The sequence below is a fragment of the Strix uralensis genome, chromosome 1 (assembly GCF_047716275.1).
Source record: "Strix uralensis isolate ZFMK-TIS-50842 chromosome 1, bStrUra1, whole genome shotgun sequence".
NCBI classification, from domain to species: Eukaryota; Metazoa; Chordata; class Aves; order Strigiformes; family Strigidae; genus Strix; species Strix uralensis.
In genome coordinates, this window is record NC_133972.1 from 122340120 (window position 1) to 122359146 (window position 19027).

A 19027-nucleotide genomic window follows, 5' to 3' on the forward strand; every position below is an offset into this window, starting at 1 on the left:
AAGAGAAAAGATTGTCAACGGAAGAACTTTATTAAGGGAGGGGGGGATGACTAATCTACCAGCAATTATTTTAAGACTTGGTGATAGATAACACATAAGGAGCACTGAAGGGTGAGTGTGATGCCAATGGCCAGCAGCCTTCAGAACAATGAAAAACAATTTTAAAGACACTAAAAACTGTAGATGTGGAGACATGAGTCTCAACTGCTTCTGCAAAAGCTCTTAGTATTAGGCTGTGATTAAAGAAACTAAAGCAGTGCTTAAACATACAAAAAGGAAGAGAATGCCAGAAAGAAACATCCTTTCCTCAGACCCCTCCTAGCTAGCACCTCTAGAAAGCCAACAGCTGCAGCTTTAAGAGTTTCTGCCACCGTTCGGTTGTCTGCGTTTGCACTGTGGCCCTGCTTTTGCTGTAGAAGTGACACCCAAAACAGAAAGGATCTTTCCTTGAAAAACATGCTGCTGGCCAGATGTGATTTTCAGTTCCAAACAGTTGAAGAAGGATATACAAAATGGCCGTAAAAATAATCCCAGGCTTGCAAACAATCCTTATGATGGAAGGCTCAGAAATTGCCCTCTTTTCAGTTTGTCATGGAGAAGAAGAATGGAAGTTGATTTTATTGTCCAGTGTAGGCTCCTAGACATGAAAGGAAGTTTTGAGGAACAAGGATTACATTTCACAGAGAAGCTCCAGTGGATCCTATGCTGAAATTAAGCTGGATCTTGAATTAAGATGGAGTTTGCAATTACTAAGGCTGTTTAACTGTTATTAAAGTTTACCAGCAAGGGTGATGAATCATCTGTTACTTTGATTTGCTTAAAGGAGCTTTCTAGAAAAGCTTTAATCCAGTTTCAGGGTGAGATCCTGCAGAACATCTATTCAAGTGAGGGCAGATCGTAGCTGTCTGCCCCTGAGTCTTAAGTGCAGGATATCTCCAGTCTAGCTGTTTGTTCTTAATACCAACAGTGACCTCTGTAGACGCCATTTATTCATGACTCCTAAGTGAAAATTGAATGCTCTGTGGTCTGAAGTGGCACTGAATATACATCCTTCCCTTCTGAGTAACCCTTAATGGTTCAGGTCTCAGGCAGTCGCAGGCCATCGGGGGTTTGTATCTGCAGGAAAACCGTTCCCAACCTCCACAAGGTGAAGAACCACTATCTCTATCTTCTTTCCGCCACGATCGTGTAGGCCTCTTCCTGCCATAACAGCTTTGTGCCTTTTTCCTTAAGGAGGAGATCAATAGATGCTGGTTTCCTTGAGCCTTACACAAACTGATGTAAGGAGTATAGAGACAAAGAGTGTAACCTGATGTAGAAATATGAAGTACAGATTACCTTGATGAAATTAAAATTATAAAAGATTGGTGAAACATTATTAAATGCATCTTTTTTTCTTTGTGATGACAAGCCCTGAGGGAACCCCGGGCTGGGTCACGGGGGCAGGGGGACAGTGGAGCTGCCTGCCCCGGCTGTGTCTCTGTGGACTTGTGGGGCTGCCGGAGCACGGCTGCTTCCCATCCCCAGCTGGCGGGATGCAAGGCAGCTTAGATCCAAAAGTCAGGGTTGTGTCGTTAGCACAACACCGTGTGCAGGCCAACAGGCCTGTCAGGATTTCTTAATGCTGGGAGATGGGTCAGAGCAAGTCCAGATCTGTTCACAAAAGGCTTTGACTCTGTGAAATCTCCTGTGGCTCACTCCTGAGGAGCAGAAGTAGTAAGTGTACCCTCAGACGGTACAAGCAGGTGCAGTGATACAGCAAAAGGCGGGGGGAAGCAAGGCAAGCCCCTTCGCAAGATGTGCTTTAGGCACCCTGGTGATGCCCATGATAGAACAAAGGTGGTAGGTTTTATTTTAAATAATCAGTCTCAGGAATTATGATACTGCATTTACTTTTTTCTTTAAAGGGGAAGATGTGTTGTCCTCATCCAATATATTAGCAGGTGCATTTATTAACATACATTTTATTTTCTACAGGGATTAATGTTCTTAGGAACCTTTCTATGTATCTTTAGGCTTTAAGCATTTTAATGAGCGTGTATTCACAGCACAGGTAGGATCAAATCACACATCACATGACTTACAAATAATTGCCCTGCATATTAAACTCAAAATAATCCCTGTTTTAAGAGCTTTAGGTCTGATTTTCCACGGTCCTAATATGTTACAGTGCTTCAACTGTTTAAAGAAAAGTTCTTTTTCATGAGGTAAGCTTTCCACTTTCCTGCACTGCAAACCTTGACTGTCTCCAAATGAATCCGCACAGAAAACAAGGAACAGGAACATAATACTTGAACAAAACTTTGGCATGCAGGATCTCCCCAGCACCGTTGGGGTCCAAGCGAGGCCCAGACAGAGACCCCCCATGGCTGCACCAGGCAGTGGCGGCTCCTAGAGCTGACGTAGGGACCCGGGGCATGGCCCAGCCCAGGCACACCCAACCTGAAAAGCCACTGCTACAGTCGATCCCTATCTCACAGCAACTACACGCTGAAAAAAGCAGTGTCAGTAAGGTGTGACTTGTACTAATAGATGATACAGAAAATGTAATGGCAGGGTAAAGAAAAATGTAGCAATCTGGGAGATGTTTAAGGTAACACACTGTTCAGCGTTACCTGTTCCATTTCAACGGTTTTCAAATGTTCTTCATTCTGGGTCACTATGAATGTACACCTGGGGGAAGGAAAACAAGCAAAATGCCATTTACATTTTTTCTGTTTGTAACTAGTACATAGAAAATTCCCAGTAGAGGTCACTGGCTCAGAGGGAAGCTCAGAACCTGCTGCCCCTCCTCTCACCCTGTGACTCCTGACTTGCCTCTGGCTACAGCCTTGGTGGCTGCTACTAAATCCTGCTTGTGGGAGAGGCCAAATCCTTTTCTTATTACCCAGGCTGTTTTGCTACAATTAGCTCCTCTTATCTTTTCCTGTTTTCTTCAGCAGGAATCAGAAGGCTTGGAGAGGGAATGAAAAAGAACAGATTTTTGCGTTCTACCACTGTTACTGAACTTTCAACCTAATACGGTAATAGAAAATGGAAAAAAGGTGGAGGCAAATCAACAAAAAATGATCATGAAAGAATCTGGACTTCTCAATTTCTCAGTGTAAAACTCCAGCTTCACCAATACAAACGAACCCAGGTTGATTTATGCTAGCTCTTCCTACCTTACCATTCACATCTCTTGATGACTCTCTGGTACTGTGTTAGATGAGTGTAGGCAAAATGTTGCTATTCGAGGAATCGTTAGCGACAAGGGTAAAGGCTAAGCAACATAAGGAGGCCAGAGATGGAAAAAGTGAAGCTGTAGTGAACATGGCAGCATACCGATGACTTTTTTATGGATGGTAAAACTGATGCTGGCTAAAAGTTTAATATTTTTTCCCCTGAAATATCTATTTGCACAGTTGATATCATAGGCATTACTTAAGAGTAGAAACCTTTAGCTGAATTTGTTATTCAAAGTACAGCTATTCCTGTAGATGGACACCTTGTTTACAGTAAACAAGTGCCAGCATCAGTACACCAGAACACACAGACTGTAATTTGCTTGTCTAGACTATTATTACAGCATTTTATAGTTGCAACTTATCCCAGATACACAAGTCAATGTAATTTTACACTTCATTATGTCCACTGCTTCTTTCCCAAGCAAAATCAGCACTGAAAAATAATTGCAGACTTTCAGCATTGCTAAAAAGCTATGGAAGTGTAGTATGTACTAATCTGTAGATCAAACCCATTTTTTCTAACATCCCTCCCTCTTCCCACTAGTCATTATCTATTCATAATAGTTTTTATGCTATTTTTCAGGTTCATAAAATACAGAACTACAGAAGATGACTTTTTTTTGATTAAGAAATTACTCAAGTAAGAGTTTTTGAGCCAGGAGAGGTAGCCAGTTACACATAAAGGAAAGCAGAAAATCAATCCAAAACCTAATCTGGGGCTGGAGAATGACCTGACCATAGGCCTTTTCTATTGCTAAATTTCCTACAATAATGTTTAAGTTACTTTTAATCATTTTACTATATTATTTCCACTCTGGGTATGTGATAGGAGAGTAAAGCAAGTCCTAATTATCGCCTACCTTGCTTGGCAAACTGACAGTCAATATGGCTGGCAATCTGGAAGGTGGTCTTTAGTGTGCTCCAGCCACAGTGTTGAAGTTGCTGACATTTCTGATACAGGAATTTTCTGGAATTACCACATCACCTGCTTCTATTTGTCTGTACTTCCCAGCTTTGTGACCTTCAAAGGGCATACAATCCTTCTCATGTAATTTGTCCTTACTACTCCCTTGTTCTACAGGCCTTGGCAGATTACCCAGGGAGATTTACGGACAGCTAGTTTCATAGGATGCACAGGCTGTTGTTAAAAAAAAAAAAAAAAGAGAAGAAAAACCAACCAACCCCAAAAGCCCCAGCAACAAAAACCACCCCACAGTTTTGTGGCTTTTGAACAGGGTTTTCCCCCTGCCCCAAATAAGTGGGATTTCTGAAGCTCCAAACCTGCATCATGAAGGATGAAGCAATCACAAGGCAAGCTCAGAGTGGTATTGACTAATAAATACAAATTAGGCTACTACAGCAGGCCAGAAGGAGGGAATGAAAAAAATTATTAAATATGCTATTTACTTATTCACACAGAATAGTAAAAAAATGTTTATAGAGTCCCCTAGGTGTTGCAAATGCACCTTTTACTAGGAAGTTGCAATGTATGAATGCTTCAGAAAGGTGTATAAACTGCAGTCAGGAGAAAACACCATGCCAGTCATTTTCAAAAGGGTCTTTCCATAAATTACTTTATTTCTCATTAAATGAGCACAGAGTCATTACCATATTAATAACAGATATGTTTATTATTACATATCCATCAGTGCGGCTTTCAATACCACTTGAAACATGCAAATCGTCCTAAGGACGAATCAGTTTTCCAGTGCTTCTTATTTAATACACAACTGCAAAGCCATTATAAATTACTGAGGAGGTATTTGGTTAAGAAATAAAATAAAATAAAACCATACTGCCCATATCATGAATGTATTCCTGCTACAAAGCAAGAGTCTGACAGCATTTACTGAAATTCCTGAATTACTCAGAGCTTTTTGCGTGATATGCTTTTTTTTTTTTTGCATTGCCCATGCATCTTTTGGCTTATGAACCAGAATCAGTCTTTCTTTGTAAGAGGAATTCTCATTCAAAGGTTGTACTTAATTTAGAAAATGCATCTAGCATCTACAATACTTCAACCAATTAAAATTCACTAAAAACCACTGATACGCGATAGTTTTTTAGAGGTTTCCTTTGTTTAGTTTTAGGTTTCTACATTTATTGACATGGCAATAATACAATTACCTCAAATTAAGGCACTAAAAGGACAATGTAAAACCCAGTAAAAGTGTTCTAAAAATAATTTACAGTTCAAACAGTGCATATATTTCTTAAATGTTTGTTAACTTAATGTACGTTATCACTTAAAATTGTAAGGCAATACATTATACAGTTACAGAAATGATGTACCCCAAAATATGCTTCCAAACTCGGTGGTTCTTTTTACTGTTAGTTTCTAATGCCTCTAATAGTAAAATAATTCAGTATGGCTTGGCAAAAAATGCATAGATTAAAGGCAATTTACTTGTTTTCCCCCCTTTACAAACCTGCTGAATCAGTATTTTGTAAAGCATAATGCAAAACATTTAACACTTTGATCCATTCCATAGTGGGTGGTTAGCATTAAGGCTGTTAAGAACTCTGCAGTGAAGGCACTGAAGTTCAAGTGATAAGGCTTCATTTTTAAGCTAGTTCTGCAGTCTTCAAGAGCACAACTTTGAGTCTTGAAAGCAATTGCAGTCCTTCTCATTGAGAAACCTTCCTCCTCTACTCCGTTTCGTATGCTCATCTTGACATAAATATCCCCTTCACAGGGTAAACAGTCCTTTTCTTTCACTGATATGAAGAAAGTTGGCTGCATTTCATCATGATTGACAGGCTTTTTTTTTTTAAATCCAAAAAGGCAGCACCTTTTTTTTTAATACACCTAGCTAAGCTTTTTTTGCTTTAACTTGCATTACATAGTAATAATTAATCTAATCTACCTTTAGGCAAACCCGCAATTAAACACCCTCAGCGTGCTTTTGTGCCAAAGCAAGGAGGAGACAGTAATAGCAATCTTAACCCTGAAGCCTGTGATAGTTACGTTGAAAGGAACAACAGCCCGTCTGCACTGCTCTGTGTGGTTAAAAAAAGCCCTGTTTCTCAGACCGCATCCCATGAGATTCCATTAAGCACTGTACATGTGGTTAGCTGCAACAAGGAAGACAACAGACAATTAATAACAAATATAAAAGTTAGCTTCGTAACACTAGTGCATGTTTGCCAAGAGCTTCAGTGAAGAAAATACTTTCTCTTACATTAACAAAATATTTTTTCAATTTACAAGGTACAATACTAAGATTATACTTTCACAATCATCCACAAACTGTTCTTAATTTCAAACAACAATAAATGAACACAGAGATGATAATATTATGCAACTTTACAAGTAAACCATTAAGAGTAAACAATCATGGTTATGTTCATGGCAAATGCAAGGTGACCCTCTTCCACTTGCAGGATGAGAAAAGGCTCCCTATCGGGCTAAGAGCACACACATGCAGTCACCAGAGCTCATCTGATGCACTGGAGTTTTGGTTTTTTGTTTTCGTTCTCTTTTAAACCTGCATTAACTTCATGAGGTGCCCAAGTCCAAATATATTAAAACAAAATACCTCAACTGTGCTGATACACATGAAGCATAGTTTCAGATCTAGAAGCAGTACTGCAAACGCTAGCACGTTCATCGTGAAGTTCCGATTCGTATTTACGAGTGAGAAGTTATTAAAATGAGGAATAGAACTTAAGATGAACGTGAAGCTCCTTTTAATGAGTCTGATACACCTCTCCATGCAGTCAATCAAGTGCTGCCTATCAACTGCAAAGAAAGGTGGATCAGTTTAGGTGGCTAAATTAAATTTACCAAAATGTCTTAAAGCATGTGTTAAAAAGTCTGTATCCATTCGACAAAACAGTTAATGCCTGCTCACCGAAGATCAAGTTCTGCTATACTGTCTGACAAGACAACAATTCTCACTTAGTATAATCGAAACACATGTCCTGTAAGAATCACCACTGCTTCTCTTACTCCCACGTCTAGGTAAAGAGGTCAGGATGAGAACTGCAGGGTGCAGTGTCTGGAGTTCAGAGCAGCGCTGTTCCTCCACTATCACCCTCCTGACCCCAGGGGAGCACCCTCCTACTTACCCGTCCTCAGCTTTGGCAATCATTGCAATCTCAGGGGGCTGATTCCACTCACTACCTCAGCAAAATAAGCCTACATTTCTTTGACAGTCAGGAAACTGAATTGTGAACCTTCATGGAAGGTTCCAAAATGTTTCATTTCAAGCACTTACACAGGATCCAATGACAGAAGAGCAGGGAAGGAAGACAGAGAGGGAAAAATCAGACAGCAACAGCCTGTCAGAGTAGCTCAGCTACTGTGCAATCACCAGTTAAGTGATCGGTATTTAAGATCCATTGTAAATTTATTTAATAATCTAAACTTAAACATTGAGCACATCAGAAGTGAATTTTTCTAAAATAAATCCAATGCCTCTTCTTTCTAAACATACAGGATAGAATATGTAGTGGTATCAAGGCACAGGCTGGTCTTACTACATCACAGCAGTAACTGTCTAGTTCATAGTCCCAACTAACATCAAATTTGTCTGAGAAAGTCACAAAAACATCTGCAGTAGAATAGATTGAATGAGAAGACCTTTTTCTAATGCTTATTTGCTCTGTGTAACCGCATCTTTTCATTATTCACTTGCATTGCTCTGCAGGCGTCATGCAAGCCCCACTACATTCCAGTCAACCCAGTGGCAGCTGTCCGATGGGGACAGAGCACGCCACAAAGCCACCTGAGCAGCTCCTCAAGCATCAGCGAGGTGCGGGGGGATGCCCCCTGCCTCCTGCACACGTCTCCATGCAGCAGGACAAGCTGGCAGCACACACATCCCTAGCACTCTCGCAGGTCAAGTACTGTGCCTCTCTAAATGACTTACGCTCAATATGCTTCTTCCTCCATGCTCAGTGCCTATAACATGCAGCCTTAAAACAGTTTGCTGTAAATTAATTATACGTTCTAGGAAGCTATGTCGGTATTAAACATCATTAAGAAGCAACATTTCTAAGGGCAAATACTAATTTTGTCAAACTCACTGATGGATTTGGGCTCAGTCTAAAGGAGTAAGATAAATGTTAACTGTTTGATTCACATCACAGTCTGTTAGAAAAATTCAAGTTAAAGAGATAAGATACCATACAGGTACTAACTTCTGAACTGGCGGAAAACTTAAGAGCTTTATTTCTTCCCAAGAACATGGAAGATCCCACTGGGTGATGGAGAAAGGTGTGAACAGAGGCCGTACACTAGGGCGGATGGAGAAAACCCAAGGCTGCAGTATTCTGAACAGCTGATCTGACCTGATACTTCACTAGGGCAAGACCACCACCTTCTCCCTCCCATTCTTGAGACAGATTTGGTGCTTTCTGTACCCTTCCATGAACCACTGCAACTTCCTAACCCAACAGAATACCACATGTTTTTCTTCTGTGAGGTTACTGTTGGGGTTTTTTTTGTTATTATCCTTTGGGGTTTTTGGATTCACTTTAGTGAAAACATTCCTGGATTAATTCTCTGCTAAAAAACAGTTCAGTTTACGGTGGTAATCTGTGAAGCGTGAGCTGACACAAGATAAAGCACAGGAATGTGCAGCTCTCCTCCTCCTGGTGCTGGTGAGCTATCAGGCTCATTGTATCTCTAGGATCTTAAAAAAGACCTTTAAAGATGGTGTTTCTTATTTTTAAAAAAGTTCCCATTCAATACTTGTGTATTTCTGTAATTCTCTAATGCTCTCATGCGACAAATGCCAATAAGGATTAACAACAGAAATTGTCTGAAGAACTGATCTCCCAAACAGATCTACTCCTTCAAGAGTTTCTGTAAATTTTCAAACATGTAAATCTGTTCATTCGAGATTAGCTGCAAACTTGTTCTTGCTAAAGGCAACCTCAAGCCAGCATTCTATTAAAACAAGAGTGAAGAAGAATCAATGAATCGATTTAAGAAATGGATTTGCTCCCATAAAAGAGTATGGGTGAAAGCTTCTGTACTTTTCCAATTAACTCTAAAATGCCTGGAAAAAAGTTAAGATCTTGAAAGCAAAACTTGAGAAAAATCACACGGTTATGGTGAAAAAAAAAATCTATTGAAAAGCTAGCAGCTGTAAGACATCTGAATACCACAGCTGTTTTGCCTATAGTAGGTTTTTAACTTTTACTCCCTTTTTTTTTTTTAAATTGTGTGTACACTAACAAGCAAATTCCCCCTCCACGCCCTAGTGTGAGGTATACTACAGTAAATGCAGTACAGCACATCTGAAGACCCTCCCAGAAATTGGAAACAAACATTGTAAGAGAACTTTAAAAAAAAAATCTGGTTATTATAGCTACCAGAGAACCTCACAAGGACAAATGGAAAACATACTCAGAATACAATTCAAAGAGCCTTTTGGAAAAGAAAATCTACAACTCTATAAAGATCTAAATGTGAAATAAAGAAGTATACACTATCTTTACAAAGTGAACTCTATACGGGTAAGGTCCTGCAGGGGAAGGGAAGAACCTGTATGCTCAATAGCAGAGGATGATTTCTAAAATCTATAATCAGGACTATGAACTTCCAAGTGTTGTTTTAGATTATTCCAATTAATACTGCTTAACGATAGATGTAAATGGTGTATTAAAACAATTCCAACTCCACTGGCTGGTTGGTTGGTTGGTCTGGGGCGAGTTGGTTGGTTTTCTTTACTGTCCAAGAATGCTACCTCATCAAAAGATTCTCAGTTAATTTGACATCTTTTTCATTAAGCAACGTTCACTAGCATTATTTCAGTGTCACATTTTAAAAACTCTTTTGAAACTATATTAATTAATTTTACATTATCAGTTCTGAGGGTTTTTTCCCCAGAATTTATGGTGGGATGACCATTTAGTATCAAAATCATTCCACCTAATCCTTTTAAGTATCAACATGATATATGCTTTTTCTTTCAGTCTTAGGTGGTCCAAGACTCACTGAAAAGTCTTACTAATTAGTAACAGAGCTCTTTAACCAGCTCTAAGTAATTCTACCACCTCCATCTGCCTGTTTAAAAGGTCTCCCTTTGATAACTGGTTTCTAGAATCCTGATTATTGTTGAAATAAATATATCATACAATACATAAAAGCACTTCATACTTTTCTCAATCACAGACGTACTTCAACTGTCCTACTGTAAATAAAGATGATGTTAAACAACAGCTATTAATGATGCATATTTTAAAATCAGCAGGTGTAATCTATATCCAAAAGTCTTAAAAGATCTGGCTAAAGCCTATGGAGGGGGTCTAACATTTTTCAGTAAATCTTGGAAAATTGAGGACTGAAGGAAAAATAAGTTTGGAAACACTGTGAAGCTTTATAAAAGCTCTTGGAAGTTGGGAGAAATGGACATTTTGTAGACAAAAGTTTAACAACATTCTATTGAACAAGTACACACCACGTAAGTACATAACAAACATGACTGAAACCCCCTGAAATTAGCAATTACCAATTACCAATTTGTCTTTATTTGGTACAATACTGAAGATGCTACTATTCTGTAAGGAAATTCTGATTTTACAGTCATTCTTCTTAACTCAGATTTATCACTGTGTGCTTTTCCACTGCACTCACCCTTGTTTTCAACAGACTTCTACAGTGAAGACTGTAAGGAAAAACTGCCCACTTCCCAGGAAATCTCCCCACAAATCAGAAGTGTTTCTGTGTTTCACAACTTCAGTTTGCTTAAGCACCGGTGTTGAAAAATGGAAAATCACATCGTGATTCGGTTACGTTCCTGCCATTTCAACTCTAACTGGCAAACAGAGTTTTTCAGTGTTGGTGAATACAACTTCTCCCCCAAATACTCCAGCACAGCTAAATGTTCTTAACTGCTGGTCACAGATTTCTTTTTGTGTCCTTCTCGTGCTGTTGCATTGATTATTATCTCTAACACAAAACTGCCTGCAACATCACTGTTTTTTTTTTTTTATATTGACAGCTTTGTATTCGAGGCCTAAAGTAATTTTCCGGGATGAGATTATGTAGAGGGCCTTCACTGAATATATTAGTGTCTCAAAACTATGATTGCTTATGTTTTAATTATGGGGACAAGAAAATCAGCACCCTTTGTATCTTTCAGATTTTTTCCCTACTCTCCTCTGCAGGAGGATGTTTCACGATATACCCAGTGTTTCTTTACATGTAAAAGTTTGCTTTTATTGCACTTCATGCAAGGAATGTTTGCAGGACTTTTTGTTTGGTAGCCCAATCTAGGAAGACACTCCCTACCGAGATACTACTTTCCATTTCATACTGTTGACCCAATCAGTTCTTTTTGGGGAAATGAACACTCATATTTTATGAGGAAGCTAATGCAGGAAGCCAAACATGAGCTTACAGTAACCTAGCATTAAAGAAAGTGTATTTTAAACCTTGCCCTGGTTAATGCATAGGGTCACAAACAGCTTACAAACACAACTGCTGGGCTAGGAGACAGGGAATGAGTAACCAGGGAGAAAGAACGGAATTAATACTTAAGCTGCTTCACACCAAAAGAAATGGTAGAACAACACACTGAGAATCTACACATTTCTCGTTTCCCCCCCCATTTGCAGAAGGCTCCTAGCTTATGCAAGCTCTATGAGTCCATCCACGAATGACTATGTGGATCATTCTTGCAGTTAAATGCCGTTGCAGATGTATCTGCTGAGCCTTGCTGTTAAACAGGAAAAAACGCAACCAGCTCCCTCACATGCATTGGCAGGCCATGCACTGCCACCTCTACAGTACCTTTCCAAATCTGAAGAACTGATAAATCTACCACAATAGCAGGAGAATTCTGTCTGTTCCTTCCTTCCTTCAGGATTTGAGCAGAGATTTAGATCAGCAGTTCAGCAGTCTCAACTATGGAATTCTTGCACAATTTCACATTAAATAGAATTTATAAACAGAGATTATTTTAGGTAAAAAGCTCTGTAGCTTTTGTAGTTTTATTTCTCACCTAGTTTTTCCAGAAGTATTTTTAACAACTTTTCGGAATGACTGATTTGCAGAGGATCTTGTAGACATAGTTCTAGGAGAAGCACGAACAAAAGTAGATGGCGGTGTCTTAGGGATCTTTTTTACTAAATGAGTCACCCATTTCTTCTGTTCATCTTGACAGGATGCCAATAACAGCATATCTCTTGCTGAAGTTACATCGTAACTCACTGTAAGAGGAAGAAGATGATTCAGCAAAAACTAGGACTCATTATCAAAATAAGAATTATGACATACCAGGTATGCCACTGGAAACAACAATGGCACCTATATACATGCTTGTATTGCATTTGTTCATATATTTTTGGAAGACAACAAACAGCAGGGGGAATTATGAATATAGTTTCTTTCCATATTTGTTGCTCTGCATTAAGATTCTTGAGTCTAACGGTAACATTCAGGAAATAAGAAAACTTATACTAATTGCAGCCCTAATAAACTGGAAATTGTACGGGTGTCTTATGGCCGAGTTCCAGAGTACACACCCCAAACACTCCACTTCACAGGAGCACAGAGAGGAAACCTTTACTCCCATCAGTGAAGAGGCTGAAGAACCACTCTGCAAGGTCTTTGCACAGCTTGGTGATGCGGCCACTGCACGGTCCCTAACATGGGCCATGTGTCAGTACAGAGAGAACGGCCTGGGAACCAAGGAGCTGCCCAGTCCTTGGGTACAGACCTCCAGGGACCCTTTGTGCTCCCAGGGCCCTCAGCAGAGCCACATCAGTTACACCAGCAAAGACCTCCCTATAGAGGCTTGCCACAGCTGCCTCTTCATAAGTAGTGTTAACAGTCTGTTATTTTAATAGCACCTTTCACATCTAAAAATCATAGAACTGAAGAGTAGAAAACGTTTAAACTAAAGTGCTTTTATTTGCTTCCAGTAGTTTAGCATGTTTAGTTTAGGCTAAACCACGCAGAGAGTACCAAATGCAAAAAAACATAAGTATACCTTTGCATGGTGCAATTAATTCCTCCTTTTTATCCAGGTGGTCTCTGTGGCACTTCACATGGCATCTTCGACATTCCAGGGCAGCAGGAGGTTTAAAGACATGCCAAAGAGGTTTGGCACAGGCCTCACAGTTGGCTGGAAAGTGGTATAACGTTGGAATAAATTCATGGCCTTTGTGATTTAGAAAATTTGTCTTCTCTGCTGGCTGTACTGGTTCTACCTCCAAATCCTTCCTGCATTCCCCCTCATTAGCATAGAGAATCTGAAAAAGAATACTGTGTTATTGTTGAAGCACTAGGCATTTTTATACACTTTTCAAAGAAGCTGTCGACCTTCTTCAAGAATGTTAAATAGAAATTTGAATACACTTCTTTTTACCTGGAATATTTTAGGAATTTCTTCAGTTTCAGCTCTATATACATCTCCTTGAGTTACAGGCCGGACGTGGAACAGCTTACTAGATTAGAAGAAACATAGATCAGAGAATTATAAAAGGCTATGTATGTTTTTAACACAGTTATCAAAGTACTTTGAAGTTCTTATAAATCTTGCTTATGCAAGCAATATGATACACTTCCAGGCTGCAAAATGATTTTAGGAATTAATTCATAAACCATATAGATCTTGTGTACCCAAATAAGACCGAAACATTTCATAGCATGAAGAGACGGTTATCCTACAATGGGTTCAAGATCCACCATGGTAAATTTACCTGTGAAAAAGGCTTTCAAATTCTCTCCCAGACCACTGGGAAGTTTAAGTGATTATTATTGGAAAAGCTCATTGATAACCCTGGATGGAAGTAACCATATGAAGTATAGCACTACTCACTAATTTTTCTCCTAAATCATGTTATCAGTTGATTAGCAATCAGTGCCAGAACATCACAAAAGGCAACCCAGAACATCTTATACTGGGTCAAGACTGTAAGCCCGTCTATCCCAACATCCTGTTTTCAACAGTTGCCGTAACAGATGTTTATGAAAAGAGAATAAGAAACAGCTCAGAGAAAATAACTCTTTTCCTGGTTATGAGCAATTGGCAGCTTAAGCACTTCCCGAGTTTGAGATTCCTTCCAGACCACTGTATTTGTTAGTCACTGATAGACCTATTCATGAATTTTAAAACCTTTTTTCAATTACTACTCTATAAGGTCCCATAATGTCCATCAGCTGTTCAAACATCACACTCAGTCATGTATCTGCAATGGGCTTCAGTGATATTTGACACAATTTTTCTCATGTATAACAAATGTAAAGGGATCACAATTCATTTATTTTGTCACTCTAAACAAAAACCAGCTGGAAAAGTTAGAAATGCTCTGGGTTTGATCAACACTGATCCTTTCTCAGACAGCATGAAAAAAGGTATGAAGCAAGGGTATGAGAACTAAAATGAGACAGCCAGTTCCCTATCTACCCCACAACTGTCATGCCCTGCTTTAGAAAGCAGCTGTTGAAGCAGCTGGAAAAAAACACTGAATCACACTAATCACCCTGAATACACTAATCACAATTATATTGAATCATAAAAAGAGATGGCACAATATGTGGGTTCTGCTGTCTCTGACCCTTCTTTGTCATAACAAGACAAGGCTCTTCATTTCTGTAAATTCACACCAGCAACCACAGACAGTACCACACTATTGTGTATTTAACTTTTTCACTTTTAGCAATGCAATAGTAGGACAAAGAAAAAGTAGTATCTTAACATCACCCTGAAACACAGATAAACAGACATTTTCCAACTAGTGCAGGAAATTTAAAATTATTTATGGAATTTTGATTCCAAGTTTCTTAAGTTGTTATCAGTTATCTCACACACAATGCTCTTTTGCCCATTTGTATCCAAAACTAACAGTAACTTTACTTACTCTATATCTAGTACCATGGATGGATTAGACTGGTCCTTGTCCTTTTCGTCATTGTAGAACAGTATCTTTTTACTGCTCACCACAACATACTGAGGAAAGAAAGGGTAAAATCTAGTTAAAGTTGCATTTTTTAAAAGCAATATTTATCCTACTGTACTCCCATGTGCACATAAAAAGCCTGAATAAATTAACGTTTTTAAACTAATATTAGGAGTACTTAAATCATCATGCAGGCAGCTACACTACTGACAGCTGCACAGTGCTACAGCTGCAGTGACTGTGTATTGTCACTGGAGCACCCCAAAATGCTTGTGATGACTCTAGAAGTCTGTTTGTACACAAACTCAAATATTTCAGCTGCTACTGGTGTGATACTATGAAAATTGCCATATCACTGAGAAACTCCTGGGGTGCAGAATCTATCACTTACTGATAAAGTTGTAAACAGCTTCTCTAGTTCTAGAGACTTGCAGGACTCACTGATACTTTGCACCAAACTGCTGGTAGGGTAGAAGAGATTCTCACCACTCCAGCTAATTACTTCCCACTCTTTCAATTTAATGGACTAGTAAAATAGAGAGCCCACATGAATCAGCAGAAACAGAGGTCTGGTGTACATTCCAAATCTAGGAACACATCGAGACAGTAAGGGAAAGGTTTGCAAAGGAGGAGAAAAGAAATGAACATTATTTTGCTATGTGTCACTTTAAAGGTCAAACCACTGAGTTTTTTTCCAGAGTGGTAGAGATGTTAAAGAACAGAAACATTTGGTAATGCGTTGAGCAGTTTTTTCCCCCTAAGTGTTTTAAAAGTTCTTGCTCAAAATCTGACCAGTAATATGTTACACCTATCCCATACCACTGAAAAAAGTGGAATGCATGGGATTCTGAGGAATAAACAAGAGCTACTGGGAAGGCACTGTGAGTTTTAGAGCAGGGGTGGACTGCAGGCCTCATTTCCAAGAGAATTCTCAAATGCTAAGTATGCCTGCAGTGTCCACCCTCCCGCACCAAAAAGCCCAAGGATGTTGCTGTCCTCAGCCTAAAGTATACAGACACTGTTCCAGTGCTGCTCACTGTCACAAAGAATTACAAACGTGCTCATATGACATGAAAAACAAAGCAAGCTACTCAGAAAAGTTTTGTAACCCAGAGGCCAGTTAAGATCAAACACCTCTAACCTAAGCACTTCCCAGTGAGTTCAAGGCTTAGAATTCGCTGCCTGTTGCTCTTCACCGGGAGCTGCCAGTTCAATGTCTTTGCTAAAACTGCCCGTAAACATAAGCTCAGTGACAGCTGTGGCAGTTCCCTCTCCTGCAGTTTCAAATGTTTTAGAAACAACATATTAGAAGGTATGAGGTACTAAGAGGATTAAAAAGAGGTAGACTGACTGCTCTGTCTATATTGAGCTCCAGATTTAGGTGTAATACAACCCAGAAGCAGGGGAGAGAACAGAAAACAAGAGCGAATACACAAACAGTTCATCTTGAATTCCAATTACTTGTAGGTAACTGAATGGGTTTCTGCACAATGCAGGTACTGACAGTGGAAGTAAATGGTGTTTACTCCTCCCACAAGAGGAGGTTGAACCTCCTCATTACACAGGACTGAGTCTGACCGCAAAACCTGAATATGAATGTTAACAAGTTTATAGAACAGTGTTTTTAAAATGTGTTACACAACCTGGGTGCTACAGTTGTATATCTCAGTTACTGAGATGCATCTAAAAAAACCACAAAGGATGTTTTTCCCCCTAACTAAAAGGGCTTTCAGTCCCTCAGTCAAGGTTCATTAATAGAAAGCCTGATCAACCTGAATAGCTACTAAGTTGTAATGTGGGCCTCTTGTGATTTTCCCCACTGAAGAAAAAGAGTCTGCTTGAATTGCTTTGATTTATTTCAACAGAAAGCTAATGCCTTCTTTGTCTTTGAAGTATGCACCTCTGCCTTTCACAGACAGGAGGAAGGCCTTAAAATGACTACTATAACAAATGCAAATTATGACTGCAATGGAATTCAGTTATCATGCTGTATACAACTCTTGGTGAAAGAACCATTTAACCTCACAAGAGTTACGTACAACAGCCTCGATATCCTGTTGTGAACGTACAAAAAAAATCTGAAAGTAGTTCTGTTCTACAGTGGTTTTTGAAGGGTATTTTATCATCTCCACTTGGCTAACCCACATTTCAGTGTTAGCTTGGGGTGTAACTCAAGTGTTTATTCTCAAATGAGTTTTCCACACTTACCCCTTTCTAACTCAAGCTAAATGACTCTGAGGGCATGGGGCAAAAACCTCAGTGCTACTGACATCTGAGTCAGAAATGCAGCAGCTCAAGTTATAACAACTCAGGCATCAATCCAACTACACTGCTAATGCAATTTTGCTTTCCCTTTAAATTAATCTGGGCATGCCTATATTTGATGTTGCGTACCTCCCACCAACCCCAAAACTGAAAGCACAGAAGAATTTGCAACAGAAGTACCTGAGGACGCTGACTGCAAGCCAATTTGTTTCAGATGCAGTACAATTCAGCCAGCAGAACACACATGTAAGTCAACATGGCCCCTCACTACTGTGTCTCACTGGTTTGAACCTCAGCTAGTTTAAGGAATCTTATCAGCATGCCTCATTTTATGACAGAGGCATCAATCTGTAGCTCAAATTCCTTCTAAGTGCAAGAACTATTATTCAAACTAGGAAAGTAGGAATGAAGTAACTGCCTAAAATATCTTGAGGGCACTAAATATGCCTATACTGGGCATGCCTAAAGAAGCTCAGATACAGTCTTTCACTAGAGAAGCTGTATTTATCAGAAGTTTAAAATTTTATCATCAGAGGATGCAAGAATAATCTCCATTTCTAGAAGACAACCAGAAAAGGCTGCTGGAGGTATTCTGACAGGAAAATGATGCAGTATTTTAGATAATCCAGAGCAAAATAAAGCTACACGACCTGTGCCTAGGCACAGATGCTTCTGTTCGTAGACACTGTCAGAAGTCTGACAGCAACCTGAAGACTCAATTCTGGAACAACAGGAGTCAAGCAGCCTTAGCTATCAAACAGAACAAGTTGTGCAACAGATTTACAAATAGATGTGTTTTGTGAGACACCCGAAGACCCTTCAAACACTACTGGCGTTTGACTCAAATACGGCACCAAGAACATTCTTGACCTTACCTGTAGATTTCCCGCACGTTTGCTAATAGGGAGACAAAGTGAAATGCAAAGAGACCAGAAACCAGCTGGAAAGGTTTGAGGTATCTGTAGCAATCCCCAGGTTCCAAACTGTAGTAAGCAAGCATTTTCAATATGGCACTTGTTCACACTGCCCCTCGTTGGAGAGTCTGGGAGAATACACTAAGCAGCCACTAGTTGAAGTAAGGCAGAGCTTAATGCTCACTCTCTGCAAGCTAGAATAGGTGGCAGTTTTAATTTACAGACACATCACTGAAGGTCTGATATTAAGGTAAAAATAGGCAGGTCAGGAACTCAAAACACTTAAATTCTATAAAGAAGGTCATGTTAGCCAACTGAAAAATGGTGTACTTCAAAGAAGGAGTTCAGCAGCTAAAGGCCCAATAGAAACACTTCAGTGCTTCTTTGACAGGAATTAAATCCTCCTTTAAATTTTGTAGGAACCACTTCTAACACTTGTAGAATGTGAATGTATACACAAGTATCTGAGAAGGACCTCTCAGCAGAAATCAGAAAGTTATGCTTAAAGTGTCATGAATAACCTGAATAATTTTCAATACTGCTCTTTGTAAGTAAGGAAGATGCAGGCAAATCATCTATTTCATACAACTTGCTTGCAAATTTACAAAATTCTAGTGACCATGTTCACTTTTGCAATTTGTTGTACTGAAGGATGTTCAAAGAGGGGAACTGGAAAGCCAGAAAACATAATCAGAAAGTGGTTCTAAGCTTCTAGGCACCTCAATTTGAACATCTGATGTTTCAAAGAACCAGATCATAACC

The 19027-nt window shown here is 39.4% G+C and overlaps 1 protein-coding gene across 2 annotated transcripts in view; it reads right to left on the minus strand.

Annotated features, from left to right (window-relative positions):
- Window positions 1-4773: 4773 nt before the first annotated feature.
- The window catches only part of ROCK1 (Rho associated coiled-coil containing protein kinase 1), a 94681-nt gene continuing 80427 nt past the window's right edge, over window positions 4774-19027 (minus strand). Inside the window, exons 29-33 of one of the 2 annotated variants that reach the window (XM_074879199.1) lie at window positions 15048-15136; window positions 13553-13631; window positions 13175-13436; window positions 12185-12392; window positions 4774-6302 (exon numbers count right to left, since the gene is read on the minus strand). In XM_074879199.1, coding sequence (XP_074735300.1) covers window positions 6299-6302; window positions 12185-12392; window positions 13175-13436; window positions 13553-13631; window positions 15048-15136 — 642 coding nt within the window. In that variant the 3' untranslated portion in view covers window positions 4774-6298. Of the gene's footprint in view, window positions 6303-12184; window positions 12393-13174; window positions 13437-13552; window positions 13632-15047; window positions 15137-19027 lie in introns of those variants that run through there. The other variant, XR_012630254.1, reaches the window with a different exon arrangement.